We start from the raw sequence: 15,111 nt of genomic DNA on the forward strand, positions 1-15,111 counted from the left end.
TCATGTCTAAACCCATATCCCCTGGGAGTTGAACACTTCCCCACACTGTGAACAATTTGCCTGGATCAGTTTTTGTTGGTCAATTCACGTCATTCCATTTAAAAAAAAATTTTCCTCCTCTCCTGTAGATGTTGACTCCTTACCAGAGTATGCTTGGCCCTCTGCTACCCTGGGCACTATTCGTCTGCACACCGAGTCAAGGGAGGTTCCTCCGGCTATTCGACTATGGAAGCATCACAGTCGGCCTGATCTTGTCGTTACCTGAGGCCCAAACCTGAGCATTCCACCAGGGGGCACGGGCTGATTTATCTCCCTCCCCCCAACCCACAGGCACCGAGGCCAATGATATCGGCCAAACCATCACCAGCACAGAATGGGGGACAGAACCTGCGAGCTTTCTGGTCTCTATGACTCTGCTGTTGACCGGATAAACCGGCTGAGCCCATAGGGACCCCCCCACCACCCTTTGGAATCATAAAGACTTGGCCACACCAATTATGTCACAGCCTCACATGATGACACATGGCACCAATAATCTATCAAATGATCCCCCCTTAGAAACCGTCTCCCACCAGACCAGGACTCGTGGTCTCTGAAACCGGATAGATCAGAGACTGGGTTTCTCCACTCAGGCTGGGCTCTTACCTTAATGAAAGCTTTTCCACCTTTCAGTTCCTGCAGAGAGAGAGGAATCATGTGTTAGCCCTACAAATACTTGACACAGTACACCTGCTACAATCATAGCTTCAAACACTCCCAGCGTAGGTACTACACGGGTTAGATACAGAGTAAAGCTCCCTCTACACTGTCCCGTCAAACACTCCCAGGGCAGGCACAGCACGGGTTAGATACAGAGTAAAGCTCCCTCTACACTGTCCCATCAAACACTCCCGGGGCAAGTATAGCACGGGTTAGATACAGAGTAAAGCTCCCTCTACACTGTCCCATCAAACACTCCCAGGGCAGGTACAGGGTTAGATACAGAGTAAAGCTCCCTCTCCACTGTCCCATCAAACACTCCCAGGGCAGGTACAGCACGGGTTAGATACAGAGTAAAGCTCCCTCTACACTGTCCCATCAAACACTCCCAGGGCAGGTACAGCACGGGTTAGATACAGAGTAAAGCTCCCTCTACACTGTCCCATCAAACACTCCCAGGGCAGGTACAGCACGGGTTAGATACAGAGTAAAGCTCCCTCTACACTGTCCCATCAAACACTCCCAGGACAGGTACAGCACGGGTTAGATACAGAGTAAAGCCCTCCCATCAAAAGGAAGGAAGCCCATCTAACCCATTAAGTCCCTCTCTCTGCATTCCCGATTCTAGCTGTTGTCCTCTCCTCACCCATCCCCCTTCTGTGTTGTTCAGGGCCCCGCCTCCCTTCCAGTTTTAGTTCAGGCCTTAAACCTGTCCATTCTCTACCAGCCGCTGCTGTTCCCACACTTTGTTTTCGTTTCACATTCCTGGCCTCAGCAGCATACTTTTCAACAGCTCATTGACAGCTTTAGGCGGCTTTCGAAGTTAAATACCAAACCTATTCAACAGCAGCTCGGTAGCCAGAGGGCACCTTAATATAAACAGGCCCTAAGACAGCTCTGCCCCCTTTCTCGTGCGGGCTTCCCCTCCTGCTGCCCGAGGCCAGGACTGAGCAATGGAGGGGGAATGACCATCCCCCTCAGCATTCAGCCCCTCCACCTCCCCTCTCCTATTGGAGTGCCCTTGTCCCAAGAGCTCCCTCCGAATTTCTCAGGTGTATTAAAATGTATATTCTGCTACCTTATTTTGTTTGTAGGTAATAGGTAAATCATAAAGAAATTAGGTTATTCGACCGTGAGGAGCTTCGCACCCGGCGCCCCGCCTACAACAACAACTTGCATTTATATAGCGCCTTTAACGTAGGAAAACTTCCCCAAGGAGCGATTATCAGACAAAATTTGACACCGAGCCACATAAGGAGATATTAGGACAGGTGACCAAAAACTTGGAAAAAGGGGTAGGTTTTAAGGAACGTCTTAATGGAGGAGAGAGAGGTGGAGAGGTTTAGGGAGGGAATTCCAGAGCTTAAGGCCCAGGCAGCTGAAGGCACGGCCGCCCAATGGTGGAGCGATTAAAATCGGGGATGAGCAAGAGGCCAGAATTGGACCCGGTTTCCAACAGGGGTCACAGGACAGAGGTCAGGAGAAGGAGCCCTGGGTCATATTTCACTCTGCCTCGGGGGGCACGCAGGCCAGCCTTAGCCTCCTTACCTCCACCCCGGCTGAGACCAACTAACTCTGTAGAGACCCCGGGGTTCGAGCCTGGGGCCTCCCTGGTCTGTCCAGGTCAAGAGAAGTTCATTTTAAAGTGGAAAATCGAAGGGGGATGTGGAAGAGAGAGATAGGAGCTATAAAAATCATAGAATCAGACAGCACAGAGGGAGGCCATTCGGCCCATCGTGCCCGTGCCGGCTTTCTGAAAGAGCTATCAATTAGACCCACTTCCCCCTTCTCTTTCCCCATTAACCCTGCAATTTTTCCTTTTCAAGTATTTATCTAATTCTCTTTTGAAAGTTACTATTGAATCTGCCTCCACCGCCCTTTCAGGCAGTGCATTCCAGATCGTAACAACTCGCTGCGCACAAAGGAAAAAAAACGTCCTCATCTTCCCTTGGTCCCTTTTCCAATTACCTTAAATCTGTGTCCTCTGGTTACCGACCCTTCTGCCACTGGAAACAGTTTCTCCCTATTTCCTCTATCAAGGCCCATCGTTATTTTTAACACAAAGTGCTGTATAAACTCAAATCGGTGTGAAAAATTTGAAAGGGTCAAGCAATGCAAATACAACAGCTCAGTGGGAATTTTAGAGCTTAAAATCTGAATTATCAGATAGTTTGAATCAAGCTATTTTGAATTGAGAACAGGTTGGACTGCAGCCGACCCCCCTGCCAGTGGAACAGTTCCCCCTTACTGACTCCATCGAAACCCTTCACAAAATATGTAATTTTAAAGCAATAACTTCACAAACCTTGCGGACAGACACCCGGCAGATGCTGGGGTCCAGGACCCCCGTGACAGTGCTGGCGCTCATCTTGCACATGAAACGTGACTTTTTCTGCCAGCGGACGCTGTTTTGCTGCACCTCTTCCCTAGAGGGGAGGGGGGTGTGGAATAAACATGAATTAAAATATAGTCACCAGCACAGAACAGAAGCATTCCCTGCTATATTGCTTGAAATTCTGTCCGTTTACATTGAACTGTGTGTATCTTTAAATTTTATGAAATAAAGTATATTTTTAAATATTTTTTAAAATTGCGCCTTTCACCAGCTCAGGACGTGCCAAAGCGGTTTACAGCCAATGAAGTACATTTTTTGAAGTGTAGTCACTGTTGTAACATAGGGAGACACATCAATCAATTTGCCCACAGCAAGGTCCCACAAACAGCAATGTGATAATGACCAGATAATCTGGGTTTTTTTGTGATGATGGCTGAGGGATAAATATCGGCCCAGGACACCAGGGAGAACTCCCCTGCTCTTCTTCCAAATAGTGGCCGTGGGATCTTTTCCATCCATCCGAGAGGGCAGACGGGGCCTTGGTTTAAAGACTCATCACAGAAAGAAACACAAGAAAAAAATACAGTGAGCACAAAACTTATTTTTTTTAAACTGTATCGAATTGTAAAAGTAAAAGAAGGGACCGATGCATTGAGGGGGAAGGTAATGTAGTGGTTATGTTACTGGACCAGAAATCCAGAGGCCGGACCTAATGATCCGGAGAACATGAGATTAAATCCCACCGTGGGCAGTTTGAGAATTTGAAAAGTTGGTCTCAGTAAAAGTGACCATGAAGCTATCAGATTGTTGTAAATACCCAACTAGGTTCACTAATGTCCTTTCGGGAAGGAAGCCTACCGTCCTTACCCCGTCTGGCCTTACACGTGACTCCAGTCCCACGCCAACGTGGTTGTCTCTTAACTGCGCTCTGAAGTTGCCTAGCAAGACGCTCAGTTGTAACTGGAGATGGGCAATAAATGCCGGCCTTGCCAGCGACGCCCACATCCTGCGAATGAATTTTTAAAAATTTGTGCGTGCAATGTTCCCAATTCAAAGTTGCTCGATTCAAATGACCTGATAATTCAGATTTTAAGCCCGAAGTTCCCACTATGCTGTTACTTCCATTGTGTAATTCAAATTATTGGACAATTCAATTTTATTACAATAATTTTCACTAATGTAGTGTTTTTAACGCAGAGAAACCCAGAGGCTTAGCTCAAAAAATGACTTCTGAATTATCAGGAATATGTAACTTTATTTTGTGTTTATATTTTATGTCATTTGGTATTTGACATTATGTTACATTTTATATTTTGATTACGCACAAAATTTTTACTTGGTTCAGTTGCTGACAGAACATAGAAAAGATTTTTCCAAAAAAATATTTGGATCGATTTGATTTTTGCTTTTCAAAAAAAAACAATCGGTCGCTGTTACCCATTTTTTGATTTGCAGCTTTTGTGACTTCCTGTCGGGGAGGTGAGTGGGTTTCTGCCCCATGCAAAACTTTTTATGCAAATATGAAAATCCGGCTAGCGAAAAGCGAGTGTGACACAGAAAAAATTTGCAATTGTGCCCCTCCCGCAAAGTGTGACAGACTTGCCACACTGGTCTTATTACATTAATCGGTATTTTTCCCCACCCTTGTCCTCTGTGTTTGAATGCCAGTTTGTTGCTCAGTTGCTAGCTCTGTCACCTCTGTTTCAAAATGGTTAACATATTTACCGAGATAACCACACTTACTGTACTTCAAAGTAATTTGTTGTAAGTGAATTGCTTTGAGGCGTATCTGAGGAGCTGGAATAGGATTAAAGGCAATTTGGCGCACTCGACTCTGAGTCACAAGGTCGTGGGTTCAAGTTCCACTCCAGAGATTTAAGCACATAACCTAACTTTTCACTATATTTATAAACGACTTAGATGAAGAAATAGAGGGCCGCAAATCCAAGTTTGCTGACGACACCAAGTTAGCTGGCGCGGTAAATGGTGTAGATGGGAGCAGAAAGTTGCAGAGGGACATTACTAGATTGAGCGAGCGGGCAAAACTGTGGCAGATGGAGCTCAACGTGGGGAATTGCAAGGTCATCCACTTTGGACCTAAGAAAGATCGATCAGAGTATTTTCTAAATGGCGAGAAGCTAGGAACTGTGGAGGAGCAGAGAAATTTAGGGATCCAAGTACAGAAATCACTAAAAGCTAGTGGACAGGTACAGATTCACCAGATTGAAACCAGGGCTAAAAGGGTTAAATTATGAGGATTGGTTTCATAGTCTAGGTTTGTATTCCCTTGAATACAGACGATTAAAGAGGATGTAATTGAGGCGTTTAAAATGATTAAAGGATTCGATAGGGTAGATGGAGAGAAACTATTTCCTCTGGTGGGGGAAACCAGAACCAGGGGGCATAATCTTAAAATTAGAGCTGGGGCGTTCAGGGGTGATGTCAGGAAGCGTTTCTTCACACAAAGGGGAGTGGAAATCTGGAACTCTCTCCCCCAAAAAGCTGTTGAGGCTGGGGGGGTCAATTAAAAATTTCACAACTGAGATTGATAGATTTTTGTTAGGCAAGGAATTAAGGGTTACAGAATCAAGGTGGGTAGATGGAGTCAAGGTACAGGTCAGCCGTGATCTAATTGAATGGCAGAACGGGATCAAGGGGCTGAATGGCCTCCTCCTGTTCCCATGCTCCTGTGACACTCCCAGTGCAGTACTAAGCAAGGGTTGCACTGTTGAAAATGCTATCTTGGCAGATGAGATGTTAAACCGAGGCCCCGTCTGCTCTCTTAGGTGGACGTAAAAGACCCCATGGCCACTATTTCAAAGAAGAGCAGGGGAGTTCTCCCCGGTGTCCTGGGCCAATATTTATCCCTCAACCAACATCACTAAAAAAAGATGATCTGGTCATTTATCTCATTAATGTTTGTGGGAGCTTGCTGTGCGCAAATTGGCTGCCACGTTTCCCTACATCACAACAGTGACTACACTTCAAAGGGTACTCCATTGGCTGTAAAGCACTTTGGGACGTCCTGAGGTCGTGAAAGATGCTATATAAATGCAAGTTCTTCCGTTATGTCCCACTCCAGCATTCCCCGTTCTTCAGTCTGACCCGATTACCCGAATCCGGGGAACTCTGCCCAAGGCCCGCTCTCACTGGCTGGGCTTTGCAGGACCCTTAGCTCTCCCGAATTTCTCCCCTTTCCCTCGAGGGAATCCCTGCTCACCTGCCCCACCCCACCCCAGTATTCCGCCGACATTCCCTGTTCCAAACTCGCGCGCGTGGAGAAGATGGGCACCCTGGCCTGGTGGTGAAGGGCGACCAGAACGGGCGGCACCGGGCAACACCGGTAAGTCAGCTCTTCCGGGAGACGAGAAAGAGGCCACGAAAGAAAGAAAAATTTGTAACTTGGGCCAAACAGCTTCTTAATTCGGAAATCTCTTAGCAACTCAACGCCTCGTGACAAAGCTGTTTTAGAAGCAGTTAAGCTGATCCTCTAATTCCATCTCTTATTACCTCAGCTGCTGTGTATTTACACTTGCTCGCCCACCTCCTTGTTTCCCGGCACAACCTCACCCTCAAGTCCAACACTGCGTAATATCATTTGTTGCTGCACCATCTGTAGGAGATCCTGGTCAACTCCTCTATTTTAACCCTGTTCCAGCTCCTTAACAGCGTGGAGAAATTTGTCCACAGTGCCACAGTGGGTCAGACACTGTCCTTTCCCCCTCTGAGACTGGGTGGTACAGTGGGTCAGACACTGTCCTTTCCCCCTCTGGGACTGGGAGGTACAGTGGGTCAGACACTGTCCTTTCCCCCTCTGGGACTGGGTGGTACAGTGGGTCAGACACTGTCCTTTCCTCTTTTGGGACTGGGTGGTACAGTGGGTCAGACACTGTCCTTTCCCCCTCTGGGACTGGGTGGTACAGTGGGTCAGACACTGTCCTTTCCCCCTCTGGGACTGGGTGGTACAGTGGGTCACACACTGTCCTTTCACACTCTGGGACTGGGTGGTGCAGTGGGTCACACACTGTCCTTTCCCCCTCTGGGACTGGGTGGTACAGTGGGTCAGACACTGTCCTTTCCCCCTCTGGGACTGGTTGGTACAGTGGGTCAGACACTGTCCTTTCCCCCTCTGGGACTGGGAGGTACAGTGGGTCAGACACTGTCCTTTCTCCCTCTGGGACTGGGTGGTAGAGTGGGTCAGACACTGTCCTTTCCCCCTCTGGGACTGGGTGGTGCAGTGGGTCAGACACTGTCCTCTCCCCCTCTGGGACTGGGTGGTGCAGTGGGTCACACACTGTCCTTTCCCCCTCTGGGACTGGGTGGTGCAGTGGGTCAGACACTGTCCTTTCCCCCTCTGGGACTGGGTGGTACAGTGGGTCAGACACTGTCCTTTCCCCCTCTGGGACTGGGTGGTACAGTGGGTCAGACACTGTCCTTTCCCCCTCTGGGACTGGGCGGTACAGTGGGTCAGACACTGTCCTGTCCCCCTCTGGGACTGGGTGGTACAGTGGGTCAGACACTGTCCTTTCCCCCTCTGGGACTGGGTGGTGCAGTGGGTCAGACACTGTCCTTTCCCCCTCTGGGACTGGGTGGTACAGTGGGTCAGACACTGTCCTTTGCCCTTCTGTGACTGGGGGCCACAGTGGGTCAGACACTGGCCTTTCCCCCTCTGGGACTGGGGGCCACAGTGGGTCAGACACTGGCCTTTCACCCTCTGGGACTGGGTGGTGCAGTGGGTCAGACACTGTCCTTTCCCCCTCTGGGACTGGGTGGTTTAGATTCTATCTGTTTATCACAGGAAGTGAGTTGACAAATCCAAATCAATCTGAAGGGATAAAAGTTTCAAAATTGTGGGAAAAAAAGTGAGATTAACTTAGAACTCTTAGTTAAAAGAGATGGTGAAATTAAGGAATATCGAGTGAGTAGTTTCCAGTTCTAACTAAGTTGCTGCCCAATTTCTGCAGTAGACTCAGCTTTCTAGTGGCCTATGAAGACTGTGGGACAGATCAGTGTGATAAATTAAGGGGATTTAAAACTGACAAATTCACTGGGACAGATGTTTGCAACAGAGGGATTCTGAAGGGACCAGGAACGAAATTTGTGAGGCATTGATTATCATTATCGAGTGACCACTGATTGCCAAGAATTGACAGGACTGAAATCAGTAAACATCGAGCCTGGGCAATGATCGAACCCTAGGTAACCCCAAGGGTACGGTAGCATAGTGGTTATGTTACTGGACTAGTAATCCAGAGACCTGGACTAAAATCCAGAGTCATGAGTTCAAATCCTGCCACGGCAGCTGGCGAATTTAAATTCAATTAATTAAATAAAATCTGGAATTAAAATACAAGTATCAGTAATGATGGCCATGAAACTACCGGATTGTCGTAAAAACCCATCTGGTTCACTAATGTCCTTTAGGGAAGGAAACCTGCTGTCCTTACCTGGTCTGGCCTATATGTGACTCCAGACCCACAGCAATGTGGTTGATTCTTAATTGCCCTCTGAAATGGCCTAGCAAGCCACTCAGTTGTAAAATCTCGCTCAAGAAGGCAGCTCACCACCACCTTCTCAAGGGCAATTAGGGATGGGCAATAAATGCTGGCCTTGCCAGCGACACCCACATCCCGTGAACGAATTAAAAAAAAACTAAAGCCCAATTAGCCCAATGTCAACAACAGGAAAGAACCTGCATTTATATAGCGCCTTTCACAACCTCAGGGTGTCCCAAAACTCCTTAGACCCAATGACATCCTTTTTGAAGTGTTGTAATGTAGGAAACGCGGCAGCCAATTTGCACACAGCAAGATCCCACAAACAGCAATGAGATAAATGATCAGATCATATCTTTTTCGAGGTGTTGGTTGAGGGATAAATATTGACCCAGGACACCAGGGAGAACTCCCCTGCTCTTCTTCGAAATACTGGCCGTGGGATCTTTTACGTCCGCCTGAGAGGGGCAGACTCCAATTGTTGTCGACCGGGATTAATATCAGGCGGGATGTAAAACCAGTGCTCCCCCCGATCCCGTGGAATTCCCGCCCAGCAGGTTAGGTTAAAATGACCCCTCCCCTGTAGACTTTAGATGAGAGGTCAGGATTGGTTGGTCTGAGATGTGATACCCATCTCCCAGTCTCCAGCTCCTTGTCTCTATCTCCTGCTCTCCACCTAAGGTAGGACACACATTGTCCAGGTTCATGAACAATGGCTGCGTATGTGAGGTCGCGAAGGGGGTTGGGGGTTGGGAGCAGGGCATCCCAGTAAAGGTTTCGCATCTCGTAACGGGTCAACGGTCAGTCACTATCACGGGGCCAAAGTCTCCCAGCTATCTCTTGTGCTGTTCTTACATGAGGCACTAGCTGTACAGGGTGTGGTGTACAAGACTTCGGACCGACAGTTGAAGGGGCCTCCTTGTACACTGGCACTTTATTGCACCAATAAACAGAGTGCCAATTTTTACACAGTGCGATCTGTTACTTCTTAACCCTTTCTGTCCGAGTTCTGTTTCGGTGTCTCGAACCTGGGACGCCAAATGAAGGAGTCACAGGTGTTTAGGGAAAAGGACTTACATAGAATTCACAGCACAGAAACAGGCCATTCGGCCCAACAGGTCCATGCCGGTGTTTATGCCTCCTCCTAACCTTCTTCATCTCACCCGATCAGCATATCCTTCTATTCCTTTCTCCCTCATGTGTTTATCCAGCTTCCCCTTAAATGCATCTACGCTATCTGCCTCAACTACTCCTTGTGGTAGCGAGTTCCACATTCTCACCACTCTCTGAGTAAAGAAGTTTCTCCTGAATTCCCAATTGGATTTATTAGTGGCTATTTATATTTATGGCCCCTAGTCCTGGTCTCCCTCGCAAGTGGGAACATCTTCTCTACGTATATAACTTGCATTTATATAGCGCCTTTCATGACCTCAGGACGTCCCAAAGCACTTTTACAGCCAATGAAGTATTTTGAAGTGCAGTCACTGTTGTATTTTAGGGAAACGTGGCAGCCAATTTGGGCAAAGCAAGATCCCACAGATAATGATCTGTTTTTAGTGATGGTAGTTGAGGGATAAATATTGAAAATTCCCCTGCTCTTCTTCGAAACAGTGTCACGGGAACGTTTACATCCACCTGAGAGGGCAGACGAAGCCTCAGGTTTAACGTCTCATCCGAAAGACGGTACCTCCGACAGTGCAGCACTCTGGCAGTATTGCACTGGGTGTGTCAGCCTGGATTAGGTGTTCAAGTCTCTGAACAGGCTTCAATCCGAGCACACTCTACCTCAGTGGTACTTCTAAAATGACCTCTGGGCATTTGGGCCCCACCTCCTTTCACCTGTTGCCCCTCGAGAAACCTGCTGCCTCCTGTGTCTCTGAGGCTCCACTTGCGGCCTACTGAGCTGGGATTCCATGCTGTCCTCTCTCCTCTTTTTATTCTCAAGTGAAAGGGAGCGAGGAGATGCTATTAGGTGGCAGAGTTATCCCAGCATCCATAACAACGTCCATAACAGGACTACTTAACAGGAGTACTGCTTTTTTTTATCCCCCCGCGCCCATGAAGCCTCTGCTCTACATCAGGGCGGGCAAGGCATTAATGGAACTGACCGAGTGCAGAACTGACCCACATCCCATCACTCCATGGTGGAGCATTCTCACGGTCGGCGAAGCAACGGTTTCCTTGGCGATGGGACCCAGTGCTCCCCATCTCTGTCCGACGTGGCAGTCAATTTGCGCACAGCAAGATCCCACAACAGCAATGTGATAATGATCCCATCACCTGTTTTTTTTAGTGATGTTGGTCGAGGGATAAATATTGGCCAGGACACAAGGGGGAGAACTCCCCTGCTCTTCTTCAAAATAGTGGCCCTGGGATCTTTTACACCCACCTGAGAGTGCAAATGGGGCCTCGGTTTAAGGTCTCATCTGAAAGGCGGCACCTCCGACAGTGCAGCACTCCAATGAAACGTCAGCCCAAAACGAAATCTCAGTTTTGAAATTTTCAATTGACCCCCAGCCTCAACAGCTTTTTGGGGGAGAGAGTTCCAGATTTCCACTCCCCTTTGTGTGAAGAAGTTCTTCCTGACATCACCCCTGAACGGCCTAGCTCTAATTGTAAGGTTATGCCCCCTTGTTCTGGACTCCCCCACCAGAGGAAATAGTTTCTCTCTATCTACCCTATCAAATCCTTTAATCATCTTAAACACTTCAATTAGATCACCCCTTAATCACCCGTCAAAACCACTGCCATTCTTCATCAATTGTTGAATTTTCCATGGAGCCGTTCGAGGTGGATGAGGGAGGGAGGGGAAAGAGAATTCCCACTTTCCTTTTCTCCCCAAAAAATGTTGGCTTCTTGATATTCTAATGTTTAGTGATTACTTCGTTCTAAGGCGGGAATCTGGAATAAAAGCACAAAATGCTGGGAATGCACAGCGCAAACCATCTGAAAGAGAGATAGCTGGTGAAGAGTCCCACCCTGAAACCTTAAGCTGTCTTTCTCTTTCAGACTGTTTATCTTGTCAGTTTGGCTTATTTGGTAGGAACCAGTAGGCTGTGGGTTCGAGTCCCACTCCAGAAATTTGAGTACATAATCTGGGCTGACACTCCCAGTGCGGTACGGAGGGAGTGCTGCACTGTCGGTGCTGCCGTCTTTCGAATGAGACATTAAAATTGATAGATTTTTGTTATCCAAAGGTATTAAGGCAAATGGGGCTAAGGCGGGTATATGGAGTTGGGTCATAGATTAGCCATGATCTCACTGAACGGCGGAACAGGCTTGAAGGGCTGAATGGCCTCCTCCTGTTCCTATGTAACAGTCTGCCCTCTCAGGTGGACGTAAAAGATCCCACGGCCACTATTTCGAAGAAGAACAGGGGAGTTCTCCCCGGTGTCTCGGCCAATATTTATCCCTCAACCGACATCACTGAAAAAAACAGATGATCTGGTCGTTTATCACATTGCCGTTTGTGGGATCTTGCTGTGCGCAAATTGGCTGCCGCGTTTCCTACATTACAACAGCGACCACTCTTCAAAAAAGCACTTCATTGGCTGTAAAGCGCTTTGGGACACCCTAAGGTTGTGAAAGGCGCTATATAAATGCAAGTTCTTTCATTATTCATTTACTTATTTATTCTTAATTGGGTCAGGATCCAAAATTTATGAAAAACGCACAAACTCACAATAAATGATAAAAAAAAGAGAATGAGGGACACTTTACCTGGAGGACAGATCAGTGAAAGTCCCACCGTGAAGCAGACGGACCTTACAGAAGAGAATCCCATTGACGAAAGGTACGGCTGAGAGCTCCTCCAGGGTCAGACAGACCAGAAACTTAAACTTCTTTTTCTTCATCAGAAAAGCCATCGAAGAGGAGGGGGAAAAAAACGACAACAGCAAATTCAAAGGATCTCTCTCTCTCTCTTGCACCGGAAAAAAAAACACATGTAACTGCTGTTCGCTGGGTCCAGTTGTCACTTTTGATTGCGGAAGTTCTGATCCAAAATAAAATCTTTCCAATTTCAGACCAATTTCAGAGAATACAGGGACAGCTCCCACTCCTAACCAGCGGAAGTCACAGACTGGGAAAAAAAAATAAACAAACAAAATACCTTGATCCGATCGGGCAGCAGAACTTGTTCAACAAAGTTGATTTCAAATCAAGTGTGGAAAGCCTTAAGAGAAAGAGTCTCACTCACTCAATATATAAATGCACACACGCCACCTAAGCCTCTCGATCTGCTCTCTCGCTCAATCTTCCCACAAAGGAAAGCTAAAGAAGGACTTTATATACAAGAGTCCCGTCTATTTATATATACATATATATATATATATATAAAAAGCACTTGGCTCAGGTCTTGGCGATTTCCCGTCGGCGTGAAGATGACATGAGTGCGAGGAGCTGGGTCAGTGGCGAGCACAAAAATCTCAGCCCCCTCTCTTTTACTACTTGGCGAGCTGGGTCAGTCACCAGGCGCCTGATTCTTTATCATGAAAGCCAGGTTTAAGTTTGAACGTTGCTCGCTCCAAAGCCCCACGTTTCCGAATCGGGTTGGATTCGATTCTCCCCGCCCCTGCCCTGTCTGCTGATTGGGGAGGAGAGGGTGGGGTTAACCCGGTCTCGGGAAACCCGCTTCTCTGTGGCTTAGAGACGTGTCAGTCAAGCATTGCATTCACTGCAATTCACTGCATAGCAGGCTTCGAAGTCAAGCATCAGATAGTAACCCAGGCTACCGCCCAGCCCAGATAAGATCGGCGAACTTTATTCCAATGCATTGATTTTATTTTTTTTGTTGCCATTTACAGAATCCTATCAGACATATACTTGGATTATATACTTGAAAAGGACATTTTTATTGCGCAGCGAGTTGTTATGATCCTGGAATGCGCTGCCTGAAAGGACGGTGGAAGCAGATTCAATCGTAACTTTCAAAAGGGAATTGAATAAATACTTGTAAAGGTTTATGGGGAAAGGGCAGGGGGAGTGGGACTAGTTGGACCTGTCTTTCAAAGGGCCGGCAAGGGCACGATGGGCCGAATGGCCTCCTTCTGTGCTGTATGGTTGCAGTCATGAAACAGCTCAGTGGACCTATTACATAGAATTTCATAGCATTTACAGCACAGAAACAGGCCATTCGGCCCAATTGGTCCGTGCTAGTGTTTATGCTCCACACGAGCTAACCCTATCAGCAGAATCTTCCATTCCTTTCTCCCTCGCATGCTTATCTAACTTCCCCTTAAAGGAATCTATGCTATTCACCTCAACCACTCCCTGTGGTAGCAAGTTCCACATTCTCGTCATACTCTGGCTAAAGAAGTTTCTCCTGAATTCTTTACTGTATTTATTAGTGACTATCGTATTTATGGCCCCCAGTTTTGGACTCCCCCACAAGTGGAAACATTTTCTCTACGTCTACCCTATCAAACCCCTTCATGATTTTAAAAACCTTTACCAGGTCACCCCTCCCCCCCCCCGCAGCCTGTTCAGTCTTATCCTGATAGTTATAACCTTTCAGTTCTGGTATCATCCTTGTAAATCTTTTTTTGCATTGTCTCCAGTACCATTTTATTAGTTCATGGGATGTGCGTGTCGCTGGCAAGGTCAGCATTTATTGCCCATCCCTAATTGCCCTTGAGAATGTGGTGGTGAGCTGCCTTCTTGAACCACTGAAGGTACTTTTTGTAGCAGGATTGTACAAATGAGTGGCTTGCTAGGCCATTTCAGAGGGCAGTTAAGAATCAACCACATTGGCTGTGGGTCTGGAGTCACATATAGGCCAGACTGGGTAAGGACATCAGGTTTCCTTCCCTAAAGGACATTAGTGAGCCAGATGGGTTTTTATAACAATCCAGTAGTTTAATGCTCACCATTACCGACACTAGCTTTTTATTCCAGATTTTTAAAAATTCTAATTAACTGAATTTAAATTCCCCAGCTACCATGGCAGGATTTGAACTTATGTCTCTCAGATTATTAGTCCATTAACATAACGATTGTGCTATCATACCTCAAGATCCCTTTTGCGATGTGTATTTGGCCAGCGTGGAACTGAGTCACGTCACCAAGGAAACCACCAGGTTTGATCCCAAGGCCATGATCTCAGCCAGAACTGTGGGAGGAGCAGGATTATGAGAGGTTTTGATAAAAGTAATTCCAGGGGGGAAAAAAATGATTCTCTACCCCAGAGGGCTGTGGATGCTGAGTCACTGAATATATTCAAGGCTGAGATGGATGGATTTTTGGGGAATCGAGGGATATGGGGAGCGGGCGGGAAAATGGAGTTGAGGTCAAAGATCAGCCATGATCTGATTGAATGGTGGAGCAGGCTCGAGGGGCCATATGGCCGACTCCTGCTCCTATTTCTTATGTTCCTGCTGGTCACTAGAGGCCATGAATTTAATCCTCGAAAGAATGGTGAGAAAGGTTAGAGTTTCTTTTTACACAGTGGACTGCGTGGGTGTGGGATGCCCCAAAGGGAATTGTATCAATATTTGGAAAAGAACATCTTTAAAGGGTGCAGGGAAAGGGGATGGGAAAGGAACTAAGTGGATATCCCTTTAAGGAAGCCAGCATTGCTGTGAT

The 15,111-nt window shown here is 47.2% G+C and overlaps 1 protein-coding gene across 1 annotated transcript in view; it reads right to left on the bottom strand.

The window, feature by feature from the left end:
- LOC137305146 (early estrogen-induced gene 1 protein-like) overlaps positions 1 to 13,090 on the bottom strand; it is a 31,919-nt gene extending 18,829 nt beyond the window's left edge. Inside the window, exons 1-4 of the mRNA XM_067973941.1 lie at positions 12,728 to 13,090; positions 12,250 to 12,610; positions 3,005 to 3,125; positions 646 to 675 (exon numbers count right to left, since the gene is read on the bottom strand). Coding sequence (XP_067830042.1) covers positions 646 to 675; positions 3,005 to 3,125; positions 12,250 to 12,395 — 297 coding nt within the window. The 5' untranslated portion in view covers positions 12,396 to 12,610; positions 12,728 to 13,090. The remainder of the gene's footprint in view (positions 1 to 645; positions 676 to 3,004; positions 3,126 to 12,249; positions 12,611 to 12,727) is intronic.
- Between the last annotated feature and the right edge of the window lie 2,021 nt (positions 13,091 to 15,111).

The sequence above is a fragment of the Heptranchias perlo genome, chromosome 39, assembly GCF_035084215.1.
Source record: "Heptranchias perlo isolate sHepPer1 chromosome 39, sHepPer1.hap1, whole genome shotgun sequence".
Taxonomy (NCBI): domain Eukaryota; kingdom Metazoa; phylum Chordata; class Chondrichthyes; order Hexanchiformes; family Hexanchidae; genus Heptranchias; species Heptranchias perlo.